General features: G+C 50.1%; 1 protein-coding gene across 2 annotated transcripts in view; it reads left to right on the plus strand.

The window, feature by feature from the left end:
• The first annotated feature begins 329 nt into the window (after nucleotides 1-329).
• Nucleotides 330-26,576, plus strand: part of EBF4 (EBF family member 4) — a 58,612-nt gene continuing 32,365 nt past the window's right edge. Inside the window, exons 1-6 of one of the 2 annotated variants that reach the window (XR_005782096.1) lie at nucleotides 330-489; nucleotides 10,600-10,756; nucleotides 10,981-11,044; nucleotides 11,195-11,250; nucleotides 12,855-12,928; nucleotides 14,025-14,093. Coding sequence is in view for 1 of the 2 variants with exons in the window: in XM_040447501.1 (XP_040303435.1) it covers nucleotides 353-489; nucleotides 10,600-10,756; nucleotides 10,981-11,044; nucleotides 11,195-11,250; nucleotides 12,855-12,928; nucleotides 14,025-14,093 (557 nt within the window). In the remaining variant the exon portion in view is untranslated. The remainder of the gene's footprint in view (nucleotides 490-10,599; nucleotides 10,757-10,980; nucleotides 11,045-11,194; nucleotides 11,251-12,854; nucleotides 12,929-14,024; nucleotides 14,094-26,576) is intronic. The other variant, XM_040447501.1, reaches the window with a different exon arrangement.

Raw genomic sequence — 26,576 nt, forward strand, 5'->3', positions numbered from 1 at the left:
GGGCAGCCGCCAGAGCGCGCCTCTGGGGCGCCTCCGCGCGGACCGGGTGCCGGCTCCGCTCCCGCCCTCCCCGCCTCGCTCGCAGTCCGCCCGCCGGCGCTCAGGCCGCGGGGGAATCCCTCCATCTCCCCGCCCCGCGCCCCGGGAGGGGAGGGGACAGCGCCGGCGCTCGCGGACCCGCTTTCTCCGAGGGAGCGCCCGAGAGGCGAGCGCGCACTGAGACGCGGGGACTGGGCGCTGCGCTGAGCTCCCGGAGGCGCCCGGTGCCGTCGGGTCGGGCCGAGCCGAGACGCCCGCAGCCGCGGCGGGACCGATTCCCGGCGGCGGGGGCGCCCACCGACTGCGCGCCCTTATGTTCCCCGCGCAGGACACTCTGCCCCGCGGCGGGCTGAACCTGAAGGAGGAGCCGCTGCTGCCCGCCGGCCTGGGCTCGGTGCGCTCCTGGATGCAGGGCGCGGGCATCCTGGACGCCAGCACCGCGGCGCAGAGGTAAGCGCTCGGACGCGACCCAGTGCGCTCGGGCTGGAGTGTTCCGCGCCGCCTTCGCTCAGCCTGCTGAGCTGCTGGGGCGAGGGGTGGGGTGGGGGGGGGAGCCCCCAACTCTGGACAGTGCCGGCAAGCTCTCCTGCCCACCCTGCCCCGCGTGCCTCTGCTTCCTCCTGAGGCTGTGGGGCGGGCCGGGGCGGGGCTTCTGCCACCTCTGCCGCGGTCCCGGCTCTGATTTCTGGTTTCTGACTGTCGCTCCGGGGCCGGGCGGTCCACAGTTCTAGAGTAGAAGGTATCCCCGCTGCCTGCTGTCCCTGAGCCATGCCCCACAGCCACCGGCCGTCAAGGAACAGCCAACCCCTCCTTCGTGGGCAGTCCCACCGCCTCTCCTTGTCCAATTCCGCGGCTCTCTGCCAGGAAAGGCACAAAACCCAGCCCCCTTTCTGCTTTCCCACGCCCCTCAGAGTTGAAGGAGGGGGTGTGCCAGAGCCAGAGAAGCGGCTGGGGGCTGAAGAGTAGGGAAGAAGCGAGGTGGGCAGTCGACTTGGCTTGAATGATTGGGGCTGGGGCTGGGGCTGGGGCTGGGGCTGGGGCTGGGGCTGGGGCAGGGCGCTCAGGTCCCGCCTCTCCTCAAAGTGGTTTCCTGGTGGTCCTGGGGGAGGCAGAGGGTCCCTGGGAACCCAGCACCCATGCCCATCTCCTCTGACGCCTTTGCAAGAGTATGGGCAGGGGGCCTGGGTGGGGAATGGACTCCTGGATTTGGGAAGGAAGTTTAAAGGGTTTATTGACCTGTTCCTCGTAACACCTGGACCGCGGACTTGTTGTGCCCCTGCTTGTGGGCGGTGCGTGTGTGTTGGGGCTGGGAGGGGGATGTTAGCTCTCCTGCCGGGAGTTCTCAGTGGTTGGGACTAGGGAGGTGCTGCCTCTGCACACCTCCAGGGCACTTGGGAGCTGGGCTTCCCAGGGGTCTGAACAGCTACTTGTCCAGCAGCCTGAGAGGATTCTGATGCGGGGGAGGGGGGGTGCCAGGGCAGAGCAGGTCTGGCACCCTGCCCCAACATTCACATCCCCAAGCCTGTTCAGGGGACACCAACCCGAACCTCAGCCCTTACAGACACACACCTTGTTTCATGTGTGAACTGAACCCTGTGTTTCTGCACCCCTGTCCTTTCCTGATTGTCGGAGGGAGTGCTGGGTGGGGGGGGGGGGGGGCGGCTCTCTCTGGAACTCATCTCTTCAAGAGGAGAGGGTCTTGCCGATGAATTAATTTACATAGCTTTCCTCATGATATAACTATATTTCAGAAAAATGGGTAAGTAGCAAACCAAAACCCACCTTTTCTAATACAACAACCGTTAACGTTTTAGTGTATTTCCTTCCCATCTTTTTTCCCATTCACATTCCCCCGGCCCCCCCCCCCCCCCGGGCTGTGTATACAATTCTGTATCCTGCCTGTTTTTCTGTTGGTTCTGGTTTTTTATTTAATTTGAGGGGGTCCGTTTCTTAATGGGGGCTCCCTCTTTTTCTCCACCATCGGCTGTGGTGAGAGAGCTCCTTGTAAGAGTGGGTGAAGAGGTCCAGTGGGGCCTCGGGGGTGTAAGTCCCTTATTTCTCTGCCACCTGCCCCACTGCATCTGTCTCGAGCCAGCAGATTTGATGAGGGGGAAGCAGATGCACAAGGAGGCAGTGCACTTGTAGCCTGTGTAGTTACAGGAGTGCAAGGATGAGGCCCTTTGCCAGGGGATCTGACCAGCAGGGGTGTCATCTGCACGCGGGCATTCTTGAGTGGCACTGAGGTGTCCAGTCTGAGTCCCCAGGGCCACATTGCTGGGACTCGGTAGGCTTCCCCAGTTTGGCGAGGGGGCATTTCTTCAGGCCTGGGCTCCTTCTCTGCAAGCCCAGAGACTTCTGGGCCTCAGGGCACAGACTGGGAGGCCCTGCCCCCATTTGGGGGACTCTGGGCCCCCTCCTTCCACAGGGGAGCACGCTGAACCTTTCTCCTCATTCTTCTAACAGCGGCCCGTCGTCTCTCCAGTTTGTGTCTTGGTCCCCAGTCAGTCCTCTGCTCTGGTCTTTCCCTCCTGAAACAGCAACAACCAACCTTCCTTTCTCTGCCCCTGCCTCTTCAACCTCTGCCCAGCTCCGCCCCGTCGCACCTCTGGGAAACGTGCCCAGGAGCACTCTTCCCCAAGGCTGCTTGGGATCTGACAGTGTCCTTGATGCCTTTGCCCCACAGCCCCCTGATTGTCAAGGCTTCCAGACGTTTCCTCACTGTCAGAGGTCCACTTTTAACAGTAGCACTCCCTTGCCCTCCACATCTTTCCTCCCAGGTTTGAAGGTTAACCTCCCTCCCCCCCCACCTCAGCCTCCTAGCCCACTGCTCCAGCCCCAGTCTCTCACCCCCCCCCCCAAATCATCTACCATGCCCTGGGGGGACCAGAGCAACATTTCCAAAGAACTTTTCTCCACTCTGTTCCTCTCCAGTTAAAACCTTCAGCCACCCCTACTTCCTCCCAGGTATTCAGCACTCAAGGCTCATCTCCCTCTGGCCCCAAACTCCCTTGGAGCCCTTGACCTGATACATGGCATCTAACAACGCCTCTTGAAACAGTTCCCCTGGCCCCAGCATGCACAAAACCCACTAAATAAAGTCTTATGGTCTCGGGGACCACCCCTCACCCCAGCACCTCCTCCATTTGCGCCCTCCCACCCAGACCTCAGTTCTTAGTGCTGCCTAAGGATACTGGCCGCAGTATCAGTCAGCCTGTGCCCCTCCAGCCTGTGCCTTCCTTTAGGGCCAGGATAGTGGCTTGTTCATCCTGGTGTCCTCAGCACCAGGACAGGCTAGAGCAGTCAGCAGGGGGGCCAACGAGGATCTGCTGAAGGACACAGGAGTGGATGTTAGAAAGTTCCCAAATCCCTTTCTGCTGGGCTCCCCTCTCCACGTCGGTGGACTCCAAGATCCACCTGACTCCAGGAACCGGGTACTGGGACAGCCAAACTGTACAGAAGGGAGGGGTGGAGAAGGCCCAGGACCTGCCCAGATGGGTAAGGGAGGCTCTCTGCCAAGAGGAAGGAAGTCCTGAGCAGAAGAGGGGTACGGAGAAAAGAGGGGCTCCGTGCCCTTGCCCTGGAGAGGCAACAGGGGAGGGAAGGGAAGTCGGGTGCAGAGGGCTGGCAGGAACTTCTCAGTGGGGAGCTCTGCGCAAAGATCCCTGGCCAGCGCTGTGACTTCATCTCCAAGCCGCAGGTCCCAGCCCCAGCCCGTGTGCCCCGGATGACCCTGCAGACCACGTCCTCTTGCTGAGGTGCGCGGCCCCGGCGGCAGCCCAGGGAGACCCCTGCGAGACCCAAACCCGCCCTCCGCCTTGAGCTGGTCCCAGCACACAGGCAGGCCCTGAGAGGGAAGCCAGCTGGGGCTGCCTTTCCTGTAAGCAGCTGCAGGCTGGCCTCCCTGCTAGGAAATGCTTTTGTTTGCTTTAATAATTAATAGCCGCTCCTCAGCCTGGGACCTGGCAGGCAGGCCTGTGGGTGGGTGGCGAGGGAGTGGGCAGAGAGAAGCAGGGTGGGCAGCCCTACAGCTGGAAGGGTGGGCAAGAGGAAGGGTGGGAGAGCTGGCCAGTGAGACCCCTTCCCTCCCACCCCCTCACTGGGGGACCCCCGGTAGTTGAGACATCTTCCCGTGGCAGGTGAGCCCAGCCGATGCCGCAGCGGGAATGGGGATATGAAGCAGTGGAATGGGGCAGTGGGAGCAGGGGATACGAAGCAGCCCCAAAGCCTCCGCTCCCGCAGACCCCTCTGGACACGGTTCAGAGCCTCGGGGTCCTCCCGGTGCCCACACCGTCCAGGTGTGTGCGCCCCCGTGAGCTGCCGCTTTTATCTTCCTGTTTGGTGGCACATCTGGGCTCTGGGCATGGTGGGCCAGGCAGGGCGCAGCCAACAGATCCTGTGCCAGCCCCAGCGTGATGGTTATCAGCAGTCCCAAGGGGCCCCGGGGAGGTGGGGGCCTGCAGGGAGCAGGGCCAGCGGGACACTTGGAGGAAGAGAGGACGCAGAGAGAGGAGAGACCCATGCGGTGGTGCCAGGATGGGGAAAAGAACTGCGATTAGCAGAGACTTTAGGGAAAGGGGGGGGCGAAAGGGTGAGATACAGGAGACATGCTTTTTGTTCCACACCTCCTGGGGGAGGGCAGCACCCCCCCCCCCCGCCATTACAGATGCCTTCGGGGCTTGTTGCCATTTCCCCAGCTCCCCAGATTCCAAGGTGGATCAGGCCCAAGCCAAGACATTGCTCAGAACTTCGGCCTGTCCAGGCGGGCACAAGTGGGGGGGGAGGCGGGAGGAGGTGTCTCTGGGGGGACGCCAAACTCCAGCCTCGGCCCCTCGTCCTCTGAGGGTTTGGGAGGCTTGTTTTAGATTGCTCGTGTTTATTATAAGCGTGTAGTCAAGGACGTAAGGAGCCCCAGGTGACCTCCCGAGGAGACAGCTGAGACTGTGAGATGCTCTCTGCCCTGGAAAGCTGTCGCGGGGTCCGGCAGCTGCCTGGAGAAGGGTGCACCCCGCTCAGCCTGGCCAAGGAGCATCTCCAGGGGGCCGCTGTGGCCCCAGCAACAGCAGCCAGACAACTCTGCAGCCCCCAGCGTGTCCCCGCACGCATCCCCCACGTGCTTTAAAGCACAGGCCACCTGAATGGCCCCGGCTGTGAGGGTCAGGTTGTCCTTGGGGTCAGCTTGAACCTGGATTTCCTGCACATTGCTCAGGAAGCCCACGTGCATCCCTGCCTGCTACAAAGCCGGTGTCCTCAGACCCTAACGGAGCCGCACCAACCAGAGCTCTTCTGTCCCAGCCGCCTTTTAACTTCTGGGCTGTTTCCAGAACAGAAGCTGGCAAGGGGGCAAAGTGGGCCCTGGCAGAAATATGAAAACGGGCCCTTTGTCCCCCCACATCCGGGGTCTTGAGTACAAGAGCAAATGTCCCGCCACCTCAGCCCACTCCAGAGTCGACAGGAAACTGTTCTGAACATTTTGTCGAGAACAGTCTTTTGAAGAAAGCCAGGAGATGGGTAATTCTTTCTGGAGCCTCACAAAAGTGATCGACGTGGCTGTTTTCGTCACTCAGCTGCGTTTATCTGAAAAAGGCGCCCATGCGGCATGCTCTGTGCACTAACGATGCTAAGTGAACGAAATGTCTCTGAATTATAGGCTCCGGCAACACATGCACCAGGTGAGCCAGGTTTTAGGCCTATCCGCCAAGTTGCACTCAGTCCCTTGGGCTGCAATTTTACTGGCTTCCCACACACCGCGGGCCTCCCGATGGCTGGTAGTTGGTACCCCCCCCCGCGGGGCCCCCCCCCCCCCCCCCCCCCCCGGACCGTTAGTAAAGGGTCTGCTTCCCCTGCCGGCATCGGCCTCCCGGAACCTCCGCAGGCTGCCAGGGCCCGCTCTGCCCGCTTGCGCGCCAGGCCGCAAAGTACCTTAGAAACGCTGCCCCGGGAGCCCTCAGCCAATGGCTGAAGTTGGTGGATGACTACCCCAGCTCCTTCCTCCAGCCCTCCGGCAGATAACTCTGCAGCACCTGTTCTAGACTGTTTCCAGAGCTCCCAGCCGCCTGAGCTGCAGTTGCCCAGGGCAGTAACTTGTTGATAAGGCACCCTTTAGGGAGTGCCTTTCCCTGTCTCATTCCCCAGCCTGGCCAAGTGTTTCCTGGAATCACTGTTTGCCTTTGAAGCCTTGCCTCTCCAGACTTCAGGGACTCTACTCCTGCTGCCTTTCTTTCTTGTAGATAAAGGATTCATAGCCAGAGACATGCCTGTAGTTTCTCCCCGCATCCCGGTGGCGGTCTTGGGCAACCCCATCTTGGAGACCACAGAATCAGAGACATTGGCCTTCATCCACATCCGTCTGTCTCTAAGCCAGTAAGAGAGCGGACAGTGGCCCCACCTCCCACCGGTAGCCCACCTGCACCCAGCAGGGGCTCTCAGACCTCTCTGCACCCCTGCCCCCCCATGTCTGTTGTCTGAGTTTGAGCCAATCTCTCTTTTCTTCCTTTGTGTTCTTTCATCTTGGTTTGTTTCCTCATTACAAGAGCAAAAGTCTCTCCTTACCCCTCCCACCCCTCTCCCTTTGGGGCTTGCACTCCCACTTCGGGATGTTGATTGGTCACCTCCTGCATGTTGGGGGTGCAGGGTGCAGGGGGAGGGCCAGGAAGGAGAAGAAGGAAGGATAGTCCAGACCTACCTCACGTTCTTGCTGATGTGCTGACCCTTATGTCATTCTCTGTCTCTTGCTCATAGGAAATACCGGAATGCCTTTAAAGTAAAACGTATCCCATTTCACCTTGACCCTCTCACATGTCCAGCCAGAGTATGAGCAGGGTGAACTGCAGACACTCACAGACCAGGAGCGAGCCCTGGGTGTGCCCAGCAGGGGTCTCGCCCACTCTGCGGTCCTCACCGGGTCTGCAGGGGGCTGGAGCTGTTCCTCATATTGTTCTGTCCTTGTTCACCTGATAGTAATCCTGTCGGGAGCTGTAAACTAGCCACCTGTCCCACTGTTTTGCCGGGATGTCCGTGAGCCAGGGAAGAGGCGGGTGCCTCAGACCCGCTAAGCAAGGTGGGGAAGGGACGATGGTGCTGGGCCGCCCCAGGAACGGAACCGAGCCTGACCCCACTTTGGGGTAGGGCACAGGTGCGTGAGGCAGTGCAGCTGCTCCGTGTCCCCCAGCTGGCAGCACTGGGTGCTGGTACGCAGGCCCCAGGCAGGGGGCAGAAGGACCTGGTCTCTTCTCTCTCCCTGGGTTTCCTGACCTCTCTCCCCAGGAATCCCCTCTTGGATGGAGGGCAGCCCCGTGAAGGGAGTTTGGCTTGGGACTTGGGCCAGACTTCCTAGGTCTGGTCCTTAGAAGCCTGGCAGGAGCTGGCAGGCAGCCAGGACCCGGGACTGACTGACATTTGCCAAGAGGGATGGATGAGAGAGACGCATGCCAACATCATTGATTTACTCTTGGCCTGGAAGTGCAGGGGTGTCTGTGAAGAAAGGGTACACTGAGTGGTCTAGGGGATTGCGTTGTTGCTCGGCATCCACCCCTTGTCTGTTAAGGCCCCTCTCCTTGGACCTTCCATCCCTGAGGATGAGAGGGATTGCCTGAGAGCCTTCTAGACACCTTCCCTAGGCTAGCTGACGGAATAAAGGGCACAGTGATGGGGGAGGGCTCCGCAAGCCCACCCTTCTGCCTTTTCTCCCCTCAGGTGGTCCTGGAACCTGACCCTGGGAGCACCTCCTCCCACCACCCCTAAACTGGTCCTGGGGTCAGGGTTGCTGCCTCATTAGCATATGCATCAACAGTAATCAAGGACCTGCTGTGATCAAAGCTCTTCGGGCATCCCTGCTTCTGGCAAATGGGAAGCAGGAGGGTCAAGGCCAGGACTTGAAAGGACCGGCAGCCTGAAAGGGAGGGGAGGAGAAGGCTGAGGAAATGGGAAGCTGGAGGGGGAACATCCCTGCAGAAAGGGACAAGTGGTTGGTGAGGAAGAGAAGGTGTGGGTGGCCCTCCTCCAACTCCTTGATCAGAGAGAAAGAAGACCATCATTTCTGCCTCTGAAATCAGCATTTCACATGGAACGGTGAAGCTCTCAAGTAGGCTTGAGGAGGTAGAACACTGGTCCTTTCATTGTATTTACTATAATATGTAGAAGGAAGGGCGCCTTGGTGCCTCAGTGGGTTAAGCGTCCGACTCTTGATTTCGGTTCAGGTCATGATCTCATGGTTCGTGGGATCTGGGCTCGAGCCCCACATAGGGCTTTGCACTGACAGCACAGATTCTGCTTGGGATTCTTTCTCTCCCTCCGTCTCTGCCCCACCCCTCCCCACCTTCTGTGTGCTTGTGTGCACAGTGCCCTCGCTCTCTCTCAAAATAAATAAACATTAAAAAAAATCCTGAATATATATGAGTAAAAACATAACGAGGCTCTCAAGCCAGGATATCCCAGATATTATGGTTTTGCATGAATATCCCAGCACCATCACCCTCATCCTATCCGCATCCCTGGGGCAGCTTCTCTTTCCCACCCCACTGCACCCTCCCCACAGGCATCATCTTCTAAGCCCTGCCTGGCTTCAGAACCTTCTGGTGGCCTTTCCTTGTATTTATCAAACTACATCCCTCAACATCCATTATCTCACACAGTTTCTCAGAGTCAGAAATCAGGGAGCAGCTCAGGGCTTCTTATGAGGCTGCAGTCATTGGAAGGCTTTGCTGGGGCTCGTAGATCTTCTTCCAATGTGGCTCATTCACGCTGCTGGCAAGCTGAGGGCTGGGAGAAGACCTTGGGTCTTCTCCATGTAGACCTTCCACATGGCTGCTTGAGTGTCCTCACAAGATGGCAGCCAGCTTTGCCCTGGGTGGCTGATCCAACAGAACAAGGCAGAAGCCACCGTGTCTTTTATGACCTAACCTTGGAAATCATATGCTCTCATTTGTGCTGCATGCTATTGGCCACACAGACCAACCCCGATACAGTCTGGGAGGGGACTACACAAGGGCGCGAATGCCAGGAGGAGGGGATCATGGGGCACCATCTTGGCTACCACACGCGGGAACGCCAGCCTGAGCCAAGTCAAGTAAGGTCCATTCCCGGAGGGTGTCCCAGGGCCCCCCACATACACTTGCGCACGCCACGAAGCCTCACTTCCCGGTGACTGTGGCCACAGCCACCTTTTCTGGAAGGAGGATCTGAAGCTACGAGAGACCCAAGGAACACTCTTTTTAAGAGTGGCCCGGAGGAGAAAGTCTAAACTCCATGGCCTGGTTTTTGTGTCTCCGCAGTCTGGCACTACCAATGCAACTTTTCTTCTCTTCACTTCGCTTTCTAAAATCTAGAAATCTAGGGGCGCCTGGGTGGCTCGGTCGGTTAAGCATCCAACTTCGGCTCAGGTCACGATCTCGCGGTCCGTGAGTTCGAGCCCCGCGTCGGGCCCTGTGCTGACAGCTCAGAGCCTGGAGCCTGTTTCAGATTCTGTGTCTCCCTCTCTCTCTCTGCCCCTCCCCCGTTCATGCTCTGTCTCAAAAATAAATAAACGTTAAAAAAAAAAAATCTAGAAATCTAAAATCTAAAATCTGGTCCAGTGACACCAACCCTCACACCTACAACCATTTCTCATGCTGTTTGTTCTGCCCCTTGGCCTGTTGCAACTCTCGAGCTCCTAGTCACTCCTCAAGAACCAGGGGAACAGCCACCGTCTCCGTGAAGGCTTTCCCTCACCTCTCACAGACAGAAGTGATTTGCCTCTATAGATTTTTTGCATAATAACATCTTTGGGGGAGTACCCACCACTGTGCCTTGTGCTATAGCTCTCTGTATCTGTCTTCCCTCCCTTCCAGGCATTTAATTCTGGCCCCACTCAGTGCCATGCGTCCAGTGCTTGGTACGTCGTTGAGGCTGAGGAAATACTTGATGAATAGGGCCTTTGTTTTCCCTCTGCTCTCACCCAGGCCTTGCTTCTAGGAATCGTTTCGGATGAGCCAGGAGAAAGCCTGGGCAAGGCTAGACCAGAAGGTCCTTCTGCCCAAGGGAACCAGCATGTATCTTTCCCAAAGTGTGAAGGCAGGTCCCCATATACCTACGGAGGACACCCCCTGCCTTCAGACATAGCCCAGGTTGTGGGCTGGGCAGACTAGTGGTCCTGCACCAGTTTAATGTCACGGGCTGGGGTACAGTGGGTTGTTTGTTCCAGAACCTCCTAGCTGCCCCCTGATGCTCTAAAGGGCAGTCACAGGTGCCTCTGGTCAGTTAGATTGGCCGCTCATATATGTGGTTTTAGAGATCAGCCTTTCAAAATGTGGGGCCCAGGGGAAAACCTGCCTCCACTGCTGCCTGCTGTGACACTTGTCGCCAGCAGAGCAGGCTAGGGTGACCGCCGTCTGGGGAGCCCTGTCTAGAACTGAGATCTCTGGCAAAGGCAAGGATGGAATGGGCCCATCCAATCTAATTTCTTGCCTAGACTCTTGCCATGTCAGACCCATGTCCTGACCAGCTCACCTTCCTGGTCGGAGGCGATGGGGTCTTTCCCTCCGGAGGGCACTTCCGGTGGTTTTCCAGCTCCTTTCCTCCTCGCAGTGGCGTGGGCCTGGCACGCGCACATTTTGAGAAGCAGCCCCCCTCCAACCTCAGGAAATCCAACTTCTTCCACTTCGTGCTGGCCATGTATGACCGGCAGGGGCAGCCCGTGGAGGTGGAGCGCACAGCCTTCATCGATTTCGTGGAAAAGGACCGTGTGAGAGGCTCGTGGGCCAGAGCATGGGGTGGGGAGGGAGGGCTTCCCGGACCCCCCTCCCACTGGGCAGTTGAATGGATAGCCCGTGAAGGGGCGGGCAGAGAAGGGGGTGGAATGGATGGAAGGGAGGGAGAGGGCGTGGGATGAGGTGGGGGTGGGGGGGTTGAGGGGAGGCTGGAGGATCCACGTGAACACTAAGCATCCTCCCCATCTTGTCCCTGCAGGAACCTGGGGCTGAAAAGACAAACAACGGGATCCATTACCGCCTCCGATTGGTGTATAACAATGGTGAGTGACGCCCAGAGGAGGTCTAGGATCCCCGAACCTTGTGTGACTAGAAGGCCCCATTCCTCCGGCGGAGGAGGGCCTGGCTCCAGGTGGGGAGGGTGTGGCGTCATCCGAGGCCCCAGCAAGCCCTCTCCACCTCCCCACCCTTAGGACTTCGGACGGAGCAGGACCTCTATGTGCGCCTCATTGACTCCATGTCCAAGCAGGTGAGCCAGCCCAGGGGATGCTCAGGCCCATCCCGCCCTCCTCTCGGACCCCATTTGAGTGTGAATCCTCATCCCTGCCCCCCGCCTCCCCCATGCTGCTCTTCCCCACTGGTCCAGCCCCCACACGGCTGGAGGGTGTGCATGGCCTTGCCCTGCAATCTGGAAGAAGGTAATATTTGTACAAAGGCTCTTAGGTTGCCTCCCCTAGAAGCCCAGCCTAGAGGGGCATTCAGGTGCATGGGCTTTATTGGGGAGCAGTGGAGAAGCACTCAGGAGAAGGGGAGAGAAGGAAGCAGGACAGAGAAGGCTGAGCGGGGCTCAGCAAGGACGTGGTCCCAGCTGGAGTCTAGCCTCAGCCCGATCCGCAGGGAGCTCTAGAGATGGAATGGCACCCGAGTTGCGCCCCCTTGAGGCAAGGAGGCCAGGATTCTGTACCCTGTATCAGTCAGTCGTTGGCTGCGGACCACTCCCAAGGGGAGAGTGTAACTTTTGAGACATTTCCAGGCTAGGCAGCTCCTATGTGCTGAGGGCAACTCTCAAGAGAAAGTTGAGACTACACTAACCACAGCTGGGGGATGGGAGCACTGGTCCAGGAAAGGGGACCAGGTGGGACCCCAGAGCTTCTACTGCAGATCCTTAGTGCCTTGCTGCCGTAGAAGGTCACAGGAGACTCAGAGGCCAGCATAAGGAGCTTGGGGAAATTGAAATCTGAATAAATCCCTGTGGATCCTGCCAAAGGCAGGGCCCCAAGACTCAGGGCTTCTTCAGAGAAGTTGTGAGTGCTGGTAAGGAGCAGGGTTGTGTCACAAATGGGCCAGTCAGTGGCCTGGAATGCAAGGTGGAGACGCGCTTTCCCACAGTCTTCAAGTAGCCTCCACCCAATCCCCGGGCAGAGGAAGTGGTTTATTTCTCGAAAGCTTGCGGTCACCGCGGTGTGGGAGGCAGACCAGGCAGTGTGGCAAATGGGACCGTGCAAGGGACAAATGTGGAAGGGGTTGGAGGAGGTCCCGAGAGACAGGGACCCCACAAGTGAGGGCTGGCCGGGAGGCGCAGAGGGTTAGAAAGTGGGAAACCGGAACTGCGGTTTATGAAGCTCGCACTCCCTGCTTCGGGGCAGAGCAGATGCTAAGGGACCCATGGGGAGGCTGATAGAACAGTGCAAGGGGGACACGCGGCCCTGGGCTGAGGACACGATACGGAGAGCCCAGAGGGACAGTGCCTCTGAGCAGGAGGCAGAGGTCCACTAGGGGCATGGAAACAGTGGAGAAAAGAGTGTGTCTACCCCACCAACAACTTGACCTTGGTCCTTGTGGTCTGGGGACATCCCCAGCCTCAGACAGAGCTGGCTCTGGAAAGCGCGACCTGCGGGCAACCAGAATCTGTAGACCGACCTCGTGACACTCTAGCCCATCCCGCCCCCCACTGTGGTGGTCCTGATTTGGCCCAGATCCCAGCTCCTGCTTTGCCTTCTTGGGCGCCCCAGAGGCCCAGAGCAAGTTGGAGGGCATGATCTTCCCTGGGGGCAGGGCTCATCTCTTCCCTCCACTTGGACTTGAGAGGAGCCTCCTTCCCCTCGAGCCTGTGCGCTCCCCCTCTCCCCCCAGGCCATCATCTATGAGGGGCAGGACAAGAACCCCGAAATGTGCCGAGTGCTGCTCACTCATGAGATCATGTGCAGGTGAGAAGGTTTGGGTCACTTGCACCTTGCCCCTCAGTCCCCACCAGGCCCTGCCCCTGACCACTGTCACCCCCCTCCTCCTCCTCGCAGCTCCCTAGGGAAGCCGGGTGGGGGAAGGCGGTGAGGGAGGAGGGAGGCCCTTGAGCACAGTGCTGGCTGAAGAGAGGGTCCTTGAGGCCCCATTAGCCTGGCCTGTTTATGTGGCTTCGCCAAGTGTTTTTGTAAGAGAGGCCTCCTGCCACCACTGGAAAGCTTAACTAATAAAGCTCAGGGGAGGCTTGCTGGGGGGAGGGGGGAGCAGGGTTGGGCCTCCCGGATTAGCTCAGGAGCTAGAGAGAGGAAACTTTGCTGCTTCCTAGGTGAACCTCAGGGTGCTCCCTCAGCGGGGTGGGGAGGGGGGGGCAGGGTGGTGGCGGGGGGGGTGGGGGCACAGCTCTTGGTTCCCCTTCCCTCGTTACCCCAGAGCTTGGCATTTCTAGGCAAGGTCTCCTCCAGAGATGCCAGTCATACAGGGTCCTGAGAGGCAGTTCTTCACGCATGGAGAAGAGAATAGTATTCAAAAATCTGGTTGGCTACCTTTGGGAAGAGTAGTGACAAGGAAGAGGCATAAGGGGGTTTCTGGGGCTCTGATCACATCGTCACATTTGGTCTGGGTGCTGGTTGCATGGGTGGGTTCACTTTTTGAAAATTTATGAGCCGCATGCTTCCAATTTGAGCTCTTTTCTATGTGTATAAAAAGTGTCCAGAGAGAGAGAGAGAGAGAGAGAGGGAGAGACCCTGTAGGTGGCCGGCAGCCTGCTTTTCCTGCATCCGCCAGGAGCAGCATGCCATTGGGACAAGGGTTCCCCAGCCAACCTTGCACTCAGGACTGGGTTTTCCAGGTCCCCACGAAGACCCTTCCTTCTCCCCCAGGCTCCTGGGAATGAGTCCCCTGGACCAGGGGTTCCATAGTCAGAGACAGGACATCAGTATCCTCATCCTGAAGCATGTGTGCGAACTCGTGCGCGCGTACACACACACACACACACACACACACACACACACACCTTCTCCTTCCCTCCCTTTCCTCCTTCCCTCTCTCCTCATCTTCCCCCAGCCGGTGCTGTGACCGGAAGAGCTGTGGCAACCGGAACGAGACACCCTCTGACCCGGTCATTATTGACAGGTACAGGCTGGAGGCCCTGGGGGGCCAGGGCGGGCTGGGTTCAGCCGCGGGGCATGGTGGCACACCCACCCTCCTGTTGGTGGCTCTAAGCAGAGACGAACTGTCAGACTCCAGGGAGCTGCCACCCCTGGCCTCTGAGCGAAGCTCCCGGTGGTAGATTTCTGGGGTTGGGCCTAGGAGTGTGGTCCCTGTGGAAGGGCACCACTCTGGGGAGCCGGGGGGGGGGGGGGGGGGTGGGGGCCGGAGGAAGTGAACCAGAGCCCAGAACATGGGCTGGGAGGACTGAGGGGCTGGCAAGAGAAAGGCAGGGTAAGCAGGGTTCCAGTCCCCCATCCCATTCTACCCCTGCACTGCTTGACTTGACGTCTCTAAACTCCCGTTTCCTTCGTTTGAAAAGTGGGGACATACTTGGTGGGTTTCGGTCACAGGATTGTCAAGGCGATGCGTGTAAAGATGCATGCTGCCACCACGATGTTTTAAAAATTATTTTGTTTCCTTTTGAATTATTCTCCTTATTCTCCTCTCAATAGATAACCATTCACAGGAGCAAAACTTCGGGTTTAAAAGAGTTTAAGGGGGGGGGGGGAAGGCTCCCACCTCTGCGTCTCACCCATCCATTGCCCTCCAAACAAGCAACCGTTGTTAGCAGTTTCTTGGGCATCTTTCTTGAGATAGTCTGCACATAGATGAGAAAATGCAGATACATCTTCTTTTTGTACCTTTCCTTTTATGTTTATAAAAATAATGGCACACCGACTGTACTTTTCAGCTCCTTTTCTCTAAAAAACGTGTGTATCCGGGAGGTTCCATCAGGACACAAGAAGTCTCTTTCTTCTTTTTTGCTACTGCAAACTACTCCATGGGATGGAAAAGCTATAATTTCTTATAGTCTGCCATTGCTGGACAATTTGGCTGTTTTCGTTCCTTTCCGGGGATAAAATATTCTGCAGTGGCTTACTTTCTCCATGTGTCACTTTGCACGTACGTGCATTTATATGAAGGATACTTTAAAAGCAGCACTTCTGGGTCAGGGGAGATATGCATTTGTAATTTTTTTAATGTTTATTTATTTTTGAGAGAGAGAGCATGAGCAGAAGAGGGGCAGAGAGAGAAGGAGACACTGAATCTGAAGCAGGCCCCAGGCTCTGAGCTGTCAGCACAGAGCCTGATGTGGAGCTCGAACTCATGAACCATGAGATCATGACCTGAGCTGAAGTCAGACGCTTAACTGACTGAGCCCCCCAGGCGCCCCTGCGTTTGTAATTTTTTTTTTTAATATTTTTTTAACGTTTATTTATTTTTGAGACAGAGAGAGACAGAGCATGAACGGGGGAGGGGCAGAGAGAGAGAGGGAGACACAGAATCCGAAACAGGCTCCAGGCTCTGAGCCATCAGCCCAGAGCCCGACACGGGGCTCGAACTCACGGACTGCAAGATCGTGACCTGAGCTGAAGTCGGACGCTCAACCGACTGAGCCACCCAGGCGCCCCTCGTTTGTAATTTTAATAGTTATTGTCAATTTGCCTTCTGTGGAGATTACACAGTTGGTATTCGTACCAGCAGATTTGAGAACGCCTGTTGCCCACCCTCTGGCCAATTAAATGTTGTTTATTCATTCAACAAATATACATTTTTTAATATTCACTCTGTGCCAGGGTCTCTTCCATATTCTGTGGATTAAGCAGCGACTGAAACAGACAAAAATGCTTGTGTTTATGGGCTTATGATCTAGCAGGGGAGGTAGACACGAACTGAATGAGTGAAATGGATATTATCTTAGATGGTGGTAACGGCTAAGGAGAAAAAGCAAACGTCATGAAAGATCAGAGAGTGCCCAGGAAGGGGGTATTGCAGTTTTAGAGTATTTAAGGAAAGCCTCGCTGAAAAGATGACATTTGAGCCAAGGCCTGAAGGCAGAGAGTTGAGTTATGAAGCCAGTACAGTTATCCAGGTGAGAGTAAGCGGAGGCTGTTATAGACGGGGTGTTAGGCAGGAAGTGGTTGGATAAATTTCATAGGCAGAGCTGACAGGATCTGTTACGGGAGGAGAGACAAAGTGACACAGAGAGAGGGGAGTTAAAGACATAGCCAAGATTTCTGAGCTGATCAGCCTGGAAGGACAGAGTTCCTATTTCCTGAGGAGAGATTTCAGGACAAGTGGGTTTGGGAGGAGAGAGGTCAGGAGTTTGGTGTTAAGATGTTTGTTAAATGTCCAGGGGGGTTGATAAGCAGCTGAAAACATGATGATGGATCTCAAGGGAAAGGTCCAGGCTGCAGATAGAAATCTGAATGAATGAATGAATGAATGAATGAATGAAGTCGTTAAGAGAATCAATGCTGAATGAAAATAGAAGGGGTCCAAGAACTGAATCTGGGCTATCCAGTGTTTAGAGGTCATGGAGATGCAGAGCCAGCGAAGGAGAATGAAAAGCAGCAGCCAAGGCAGTACAAGGAAAGTCGGAGGAGTGGAATGTCCTAGAAGTCTGGATAAGAAAACATTCCAGGGACACCTGTGTGGCTCAGTCAGCAGCTAGCTCTTGATTTCCACTTAGGTCATGATCTCATGGAGACTAAGAGTTGACCATTACATTTAGCAATGAGGGGGACATCGGTGACCTGAACAAGAGCTATTCCAATAGAGTGGAGGGGCAGAAGTCTGTTAGGAGGGTGTCTGAGAACGGGAGAAGAGAGGCTAGAGGCAGTGAACAGAGGAACTCTGGTTTTACTCTAAAGGGATCAGAAGGGCGCCTAGGTGGCCCAGTCGGCTAAGTGACCAACTGTTGGCTGATTTCAGGTCATGATCTGGTGGTTGGTGGGATCAAGCCTGGGGCAGGCTTCTCTGCTCAGAATCTCACTGCTTGGGATTCTCTCTCTTCCTCTGTCTCTGCCCCTCCCCTGCTCTCACATATGCATACCTGCACTCTTTCTCTCTCTCTCTCTCTCAAAGTAAGTAAATAAAATACTTTTTTTTAACGTTTATTTTTGAGAGAGAGAGAGAGAGCGGGAGACGGGCAGAGAGAGAGGGAGACACAGAATCCAAAGCAGGCTCCGGTCTCTGAGCTGTCAGCACAGAGCCTGTTGCAGGGCTCGAACTCGCCTGTTGCGGGGCTCGAACTCGCCTGTGAGATCAAGACCTGAGCCGAAGCCGGATGCGCAATCAACGGAGCCAGCCATGTGCCCCAAAATAAACATTTCTTAAAAATTAAAATAAAGAAATCAGAGAAATGAAAAGGTCAAGAAAAAAATACAGCTTCTTCATATGCTGAAGAGAGAACCCAGTAGGAAAGGGGGAAATGATGCTACAGGAGAGATAGAGGTGGAAATTGCTGAAGCCATGTCCTTTAGTCAGCAGAGGGCATGAGATCCCATGCATGGGTAGAGGACTGGTTTAGCTGGGAGCACAGACAGTTCTCAATGGACAGAACAAGGAAGTCAGAGAGCCTGGACCCGGAAGTGGGCAAATCAGGACATCTTCTTTCCTGATTGCTTTGTTTTCTCAGTGTAAGGGGAAGCAAGGTCAACGGTGGAGGATAAGGATGGAGAAGGAGACACTAGGGCATGAAATAGTTGTCCAGGAGGATGAGTGAACCATGGAAACGTCATGTGATTACCAAGCAGCTACGAAGGGCCTGCCTCAGGTTTACGGTCATAAGTGAGAAATTTCTCCAGCCACGCTAAACTACATGAGAGGGCAGGTGCAGAACAGGTAAGCAGTTGCGTAGAAGCAGAATTAGGGGGTTGCCAGGTGAGTGTATTGAAACCCGAGAGGGCAAGAGAGCGAAAAGAGTATGCAAAGGGTGTTTACGAAAATGGAACCAGGGATTTAAGCTAGATAGGGAGAGGAATATGGGCGGGTGAAGAGAAAGCAAGATACAGGACATGCAGGTTCTGTGATGGGGCAAAACAATTTTTTGGAGTTGAGGTACCAGAAAGGGGTTGAGCTGGAGGTTAGAAGATGGTGAGACCGTGGGTTGTCCCTAGGTAGGATTATTCAGGGATTACATTTATCAGTAAGATGTGGCCAAGGGAAGGTAGAGACAAGGTCACTGGAGGAGTGATGCTCACGGAATGCAGAGGAGAATGTCTTGGAAGAACTATCTATCTATATTGATAATGAAACCACCAAGAGTTATGACAGGATCATTGTCCAAGAGTATGTGTAGTAATGCAGCAGTAAAATCTTCAGGGAGTAAAGGCAAGTGATCTTGGGGTTGAAAAATGCAACAAGCAGTGGTCACTATACGTATATATTTTTTTTAAATCTTTCTCTGTCAGCAAAGTGTATTGGGATATCCTGGTGAATTTCATTTCTGTCACTCTGAGGTTGAACATGGTTTCAGGTATCTAAAGTCTATTTGTATTTCCTTTTCTGTGGACTATCTGTCCATATCCTTTGTTTCTTTTTCTTTTTAAAAAAAAATTTTTAATGTCTATTATGTATTTTTGAGAGAGACAGACAGGGCACAAGCGGGGGAGGGGCAGAGAGAGGGAGACACAGAATCCGAAACAGGCTCCAGGCTCTGAGCTGTCAACACAGAGCCCGATGTGGGGCTCAGACCCATGAGCCACGAGATCGTGACCGGAGCCGAAGTGGGACGCTTAACTGACGGAGCCACCCAGGCACCCCCTTTGTGTATTTTTCTATGAAGGATTGGCTTTCATTATTGATTTGTAGGAGTATATGTTAAGGAAATTAGCCCTTTGCATGTGTCGCTCTTTTTTCTTTCTAGTTGATTGTTATCTTGTAACTTCTTATGACGAAACTTGCCCAATGCCTCAATCTTTTAAGTGCTCTGGATTTCTGTCATCGTTAGAAAGGCCTCTGTCACACTAAAATTATTTTTAAAAATGTATCCTATGGTTTCTCCTGGTACCTTTATGGTTTCATTGTTTACATGTAAATTTTTTTTTTAATTTTTTTTCAACGTTTATTTATTTTTGGGACAGAGAGAGACAGAGCATGAATGGGGGAGGGGCAGAGAGAGAGGGAGACACAGAATCGGAAACAGGCTCCAGGCTCTGAGCCATCAGCCCAGAGCCCGACGCGGGGCTCGAACTCACGGACCGCGAGATCGTGACCTGGCTGAAGTCGGAGGCTTAACCGACTGCGCCACCCAGGCGCCCCTACATGTAAATATTTGATCCATTTGAAAAAATAACCAAGTTCTTGTGTCCCATATAATACATACAGAAGAAAAATATAACAAGATAGAAATTCTGAGGCATAATGATCAACGTACACCTGTGAACCTACCAACTAACTTAAAATTAAAACATTAAAAATACTATTTTTTAAGTTTATTTATTTATTTTGAGAGAGAGAGTGTGAGCCTGGGAAGGGGCAGAAAGAGAGAGAGAGAGAGAGAGAGAGAGAGAGAGAATCCCAAGCAGGCTTCACACTATCAGTGCAGAGCCCAATGCGGGGCTTGAACCCACAAACTGAGCTCATGACCTGAGCTGAAACCAAGAGTCGGATACTTAACTGACTGAACCAGCCGGTGCCCGACATTAGAAGTGTTACTGAAGCCTTTGCTATCTCACACCGATGCCTACCCCTCTCCTAAAGGTGATGAGTAAATGAACTGTGGGTTTATCCTGAAAGTATCTAAAAAATATCTAATAGCTAAAAATTAGATTGTAAACAATATGTTTAGTTGTGCTTATTTTTAACTTTATAAAAGTGATATCGCATTGTAGTAGTCTTCTAAAATGTTCTTTTTAATTGTGCTGTATTTAGCTATGGTTGGCTGTGCTTTGTTTTTGCTGTTAGAAGCAAAGCTGCCTTGAACATTCTTGTCTGTCTCTCCTAATTCGAACAGGTGCAAGAGTGTGTTTAGGATGTCAACCTCAGACTGGATCTGCCAGGTCATAGGGTGTGGACGTGATTAACTTTAGGAGTCAAGGTCAAAGCGTTTTTCAAGATGGTTGTCTTGAGTAGTGCTCCCAGCCACAGTGATTGAGTTCCTATTGCTCTCCATCCTCACCAATACTCACTGATGTCAAACCTCTTCGTGTTTGCCAGCCTAGTGGGCACACAGGGAATTTTGTGGGAGCTTTAATTTGCATTTTCCTGATTACTAATGAAGTTGAGCGTATTTTTATTTGCTTCTTGGTATTTGCATTACTTCTACTAAGTATATGCTAAAGTCTTGCCCATTTTTCTTTTTGAATTGTTTGGGTTTTTGATACTGATTTTAATGGTTCTTTATGAATCCTAGATACTGATCCTTTATCAGGAAGGTGTATTTCAAGTATCACAATCTAGCTGAATTTATCAATATTTTTCTCATGGTGTTTACTCTGTGTTTTATTTCAGAACTCTTTCCCTATGCTGAGTCATAAAGATATTCTTCTATATTTTCTTGTAAAGGTTTTACAGTTTTTCATTTTACAATTAGGTTTATAATCCATGTGGGACTAATTTGGGGGCATTGTGTGCATTAAGGAGTCATTCCAATTACTTTTATTTATGAATCACTAATTACTCTAGTATCACTTATTAAATATTTCATCCTTTCCTACTTAGCTGCAGTATCATCTATATTCGAAATCAGGTTTCCTTCTATTTGTGGGTCTGTCTCTAAACTCTTTGTTTTATTCCTTTGATCTGTCCCTGTGCTGACATCATGTTTTTTAATCACTATAGCTCTACAATAATGATATAAACAAGTGTGTAGGGCAAGCCTCCTACCCTCTCTTGTTCTTGAGGAGAATATTGCATATTTTGGCCTTTTGTGTTTCCATATAAATTTTATAATCCATTTATAAAATCACTCACACACACACACACACACACACACACACACACACAGATCTTTGGGTGCCTTGGTTAATATTACAATTAACTTGTACATTAATTTGGAAGAGAATTCACATCTTTTTGCTACTGAATCCATATCCATGAATATGGTTTCTCTCTTCATTTATGTATATTTTCTCTAATGCCTTTCAGTAAAGTTGTACAATTTTCTCAATAAAGACCACATATACTTATTTTTTTAATTTATTTACTCATTCAGTAAATATTTTTTGAGCATCTACTATGTACCAGGCACTGTTCTAGACTCTGAGAATACCAGACTAAACAAAGCAGACAAAAGTATCTGTACTCATGGAGGGAGAAGACACAAGGAAGATAGGCAAGAGCAGTAATTCTGAGTGTGGTAGAACGTGACATGTGGAAAAAAATAGAGAAAAAAAACTGATCAGGAATTTGGGGGTTGGGGAAATGCGATTTTTAAATGGAGTGGTCACAGTAGGCTAAATTGAGAAGGTGGAATTTGAGGAAAGATTTAAAGAGATGAGAGAATGAGCCATTCAGATGTATGAGCAACTTATTTCTAGTACAGTTTATATTTTGTTGCTATTACAAATTATATCTTTTTTTATATTTTCTAACTCTTTGTTGATAGTATAGAGAAATACAATTGGTATTTGCATGTGGATCTTTGTCTTTAGATTTGTTTTGCTTTTTCTATATAGATAGTCGTCTTATGCAACCTTGACTGTTTCTTTTTCTATTCAATTCTTACATACTTTTTTTTCTTACTTTATTGCACTGGCTAAACCTCAAGTACAGCACTGAGTACAAGCAGTGGCAATGGAATTCTTGTCTTGTTTTTTTATTTTGAAGAAAATGTTTCCAATGTTTTACTATTAAAAACATGGTTAACTGTAACTATTTGGTAGTATATCCCATCAGGTTAAAAAGTTTGGTAAGAAATTTTTGTTTTGGGAGGCTTTTAAAATCATGAATGGATGTTGAACTTCACATGTTGCTTTTCTCTGCATGTACTGAGTTGATCAGATAGCTCTTCTCCTTCAAACTATTCATGCGCTGAATTTCACTACTGGTTTTCCTAATCCTGAATTACTACTGGTAGAAATCTAACTTGATAATAGTTTACTGTCTTCTCTATATGCTGCAGGAATTGGAATTGTTAATAATATTTTTAGAGTTTTTGCATTTATGTTCAACAGTGATTGGCTTGTAATTATCTTATAATGTCCAGGTATGATTTTGACAGTTAGTGATGTACCAGCCTCAAATAATTAAAAGGGGCATGTTCTTTCTTTTACTATTTGCTGGATGAGTTTGTATGAGTTTGGAATGATTTGTTCCTTGAAAATTTGTTATAATCTGCCTTGAGTTTTTGCGGATGAGGAAGAGAGAATTTTTAAACCATTGACTCTTTTTTTTAAAATGGTCATAGACATTTTAGGCCTTCTATTTCTTTTTTTACTTTGCTTTGGTGAGTTATTTTTTTTTAAGGAATTTATACATTGTACCTAAGTTTTCAAATTTGTTTCCATAAAGTTGTTCATAATGTTCTCTTATCTTTTTTCTCTTTGCTGTATTTTTAACTATGAACATTTCCCATTCCTGGTATTAGTTGTTTGTATCATATCTTTCTCTTCAATAAGGTTTGTCAGCAATTTGTCACTTTTTAAGACTTTTAGCTTACTCAATCTTTTTCCAATTTTTGTGTGTTTGCTTTGCATTACATTAATTCTGCGTCTATCTTGATTTTGTCCCTTCTCCCTTGACTTTGTTTTGTTCTTTCCTAATTTCTTGAGTTGGACACTTATTTCATTAATCACTGACCTTCTTCCTTACTAATACAATCATTTAAGGCTATCACATTTCTTTAAAATACTATTTCCTATAGCTCACATTTTCATATCTCATATTTTTATTATCACTCAGTTTCAAGAATTGTTAAATTTCTGTTATGACTTCTTTTTCAATGCATGGGATACTTAGAGGTGTGTTTTCTTGTTCTTTATTTTTAATTAACTTTATGGGGCGCCTGGGTGGCTCAGTCAGTTAAGCGTCTGACTTTAGCTCAGGTCATGATCTCATGGTTCACAGGTTCGAGCCCCACATCGGGCTCGGTGCTGACAGCTCAGAGCCTGGAGCCTGCTTCGTATATTCTGTCTCCCTCTCTCTCTGCCCCGCCCCTGCTTGTACTCTGTCTCTCTCTCTCTCAAAAATAAAATAAAACATTAAAAAATTTTTAAATTAACTTTATGAGGTATAATCGATATGCAATAAAATGTACATGAGGTATACAGTTTGAAAAGTTATGACATATGTATATACTGATGAAACCATCACCACAATTGAAATAGTGAACACATCTTTCAACCCCAAAAGTTCCTTCATGCCCCCTTGGAATCTTTCCCTCTCTCCCCTTACCTGAATCTTCAGGCAACCGCTGATCTGCTTTCTGTCATTATAGATTTATTCGCATTTTGTAGAATTTTATATAAATGAAATTATACAATGTGTGCTTTTTTTTGTCTAGGTTTTTCTCACTCAGCATAATCTTCTTTGTGTGTTTCATCCATGTTGTTGCATGTATCAACAGATCATTCCTTTTTATTGCTGAGTAGTATTCCATTGTACGAATATAGCAAAATGTGTTTGTGCCGGCATCTCTTGATAGCCATCTGGGTTGTTTCCAGTTTTTAGCTATTACAAATAAAGCTTTATAAACATTTATGTGCAAGTCCTTTTATGGACAAGTGCTTTCATTTCTCTTGGGAAAAATCCTAAGAGTGATGGTGAGATCATATAGTAAGAGTATGTTTAACTTTGGGGCACCTGGGTGGCTCAATTGGTTTAGTGTCCAACATCAGCTCAGGTCATGATCTCACAGTTCGTGAGTTCAAGCCCTGCATCAGGCTCACTGCTTATAGCACAGAGCCCGCTTCGGATCTTCTGTCCCTCTCTTTCTCTGCCTCTCTCTCCCTCTCCCAAAAATGAGTAAACATTTTTTAAAAAGAGTACGTTTAACTTTCTAAGTAATTGCCTAACTGATTTCCAAAGAGGTTGTACCATTTTACATTCCCGCCAGCAGTGTATGAGAGTTGTAGGGCCTCTACATTCTCATCAGCATAATAGTCTATCTTTTTAATTTTAGCCATTCTAATAGGTGTGTGGTAGGGGTCTTATTGTGGCTTTAATTTGGACACCTCTACTGACTAATGCTGTTGAACATCTTTTCATGTGCTTATTTGCCATCCATACATTTTCTTTCAAGAAGTGACTGTTCAAATCTTCCACCGTCACTCCTCCTTTTTATTGGGTTGTTTGCTTATTACTAACTTGTAGGAATTCTCTATCTTCTGTCTATATTCTGTGGATAAAAGTCAGGTATCTATTTTACAAAAAAAAAAAAATTTTTTTTCCAGCCAGTGGCTTGTCTTTTCATTCTCTTAGTGTTATTTGAAGAGTATGAGTTTTTAAATTTTCATGAAGTCCAATTTATTAATTTTTTTCTTTTATGTATCATGCTTTTGATGTCATAGCTAAAAAAATCTGAACTCAATGACTTCAGCTTTCATTCTAGGAAACCAGAAAAAGGAGATGAAATTAAATCCAAAGTAAGCAGAAGAAAGGAACTAATCAATAGCAAAATAGGGAACAGATAAACAATAGAGAAAATCAATGAAACCAAAAACTGGTTCTTTTAGAAGATCAATAAAATGGATAAATCTACAGCCAGACTGATAAAGAAAAAAAAGGGAAGACACAATTTGCCAATATCAGGAATGAGAATGTGGCATCGCTATATATTCTAGATATATTAAATATATCAGGAACATTTTGAACAATTTTATGCCAACAAATTCAAAAATTTAGACAATTTATATTTAAAAAAACTTTTTTTAATGTTTATTTATTTTCGAGAGAGAGAGAGCACGAGTGGAGGAGGGGCAGAGAGAGAGAGGAAGACACAGAATCTGAAGCAGGCTCTAGGCTCTGAGCTGTCAGCCCAGAGCCCAATGCAGGGCTCGAACTCACAAAGCCGCAAAATCATGGCCTGAGCCGAAACAAGAGCCAGATGCTTAACCGACTGAGCCACCCAGTTGCCCCCAGCCAATTACTTTCAAAGAGATTTTGAAAAGATGAAAAATATCTTCTACATTTACCCATGTAGTTAACCATTCTTTTCTGTAGACCCAGATTTCCATTCTTCTTATGCCTGAAGGGGATCTTTTTTTTTTTTTTTTTTAATTTATTTTTGGGACAGAGAGAGACAGAGCATGAATGGGGGAGGGGCAGAGAGAGAGGGAGACACAGAATAGGAAACAGGCTCCAGGCTCTGAGCCATCAGCCCAGAGCCCGACGCGGGGCTCGAACTCACGGACCGCGAGATCGTGACCTGGCTGAAGTCGGACGCTTAACCGACTGCGCCACCCAGGCGCCCCTGAAGGGGATCTTTAATATTTGTTTGTATAGTACGGGGTAGAGAATTTGGGGTTGACTGTTGTTGTTAAGATGTTCATTGTCTTCTCTTGCATGGCTTTCTGTTTTTTAGAGAGAGAGAGTGCGAGTTGGGGAGAAGGGCAGAGAGAGAGAGAGAGAGAGAGAGAGAGAGAGAGAGAGAGAGAATCTTAAGCAGGCTCCACACTCAGCACAGAGCCCAATGTGGGGCTTGATCCCATGACCGTGGGATCATGACCTGAGCTGAAATCAAGAGTCAGGATGCTCAACTGACTGAGCCACCCAGGCGCCCTTCTCTTGCATTTCTGTTGAGAAATCTGTTACCATCATTATCTTTGTGCTTGTGTGCATACATGTCTTTTATCTCTGGCTGCTTTTAAGATTTTTCTCTTTATTATGCATTTTTAACAACTTGACTATCATGTGCCTTGGTGTAGTTTTTCTTCATGTTTCATATGCTTGGAGTTCATGGATCTTTTTGGATCTATGAGGTTACAGTTTTCTTTACATTTGGAAAGTTTTTTTACCGTTACTTTCTCAAATATTTTTTTGCACCCCACTCCTTTGGGGACTTCAGTTCCTTAAATACTAAACTGCTTGAGGTTTTCCTGCAGCTCACTGACATTTCATTTTGGGGGATTTTGTTTTATTTTGTTTTTCATTTGGGATAGTTTCTACTGCCATGCCTCAAGTTCACTAATCCTTTCTTTGGCAATGTTTCGTCTGTTGTTAATCCCTTCCAACATATTTTTTATCTCAGACATTGTAGTTTTCATCTCTACAAGTTTGATTTGTATCTTTTTTATATCTTCCATGTCTCGACTTAAATTTTTGAATATACCAAGTACTGTTATAATTACTCTTTTAATGTCTTTTCCTGCTACTTCTAACATCTGTGTCTATTCTATTTCAATTGATGGATTATTCTCATTATGGGTCTTATTTTTTTGCATCTTGGCATGCCTGGTATTCTGTAATTAGATGCCAGACATGAATTTTTCCTTGTGGGTGTTGGATATTTTTGTATTCCTATAAATCTCTCGAGCTTTTGTTCTGGGATGCAGTTAAGTTACTTGGAAACAGTTTGATCTTTTTGAGTCTTCATTTCATGATTTATTAGACGGTTCCACAGCAGTATTCCATCTAGGACTAATTACTCCCCACTACTGAAGTAAGACCTTCTTGAGCGCTGTACCCAATCTCTCATGAATTATGAGTTTTTTAAGTCTAGCTAGTAGAAACAGGCACTAT

This window comes from Herpailurus yagouaroundi, unplaced genomic scaffold (genome assembly GCF_014898765.1).
Source record: "Herpailurus yagouaroundi ecotype Mexico unplaced genomic scaffold, PumYag 196, whole genome shotgun sequence".
NCBI classification, from domain to species: domain Eukaryota; kingdom Metazoa; phylum Chordata; class Mammalia; order Carnivora; family Felidae; genus Herpailurus; species Herpailurus yagouaroundi.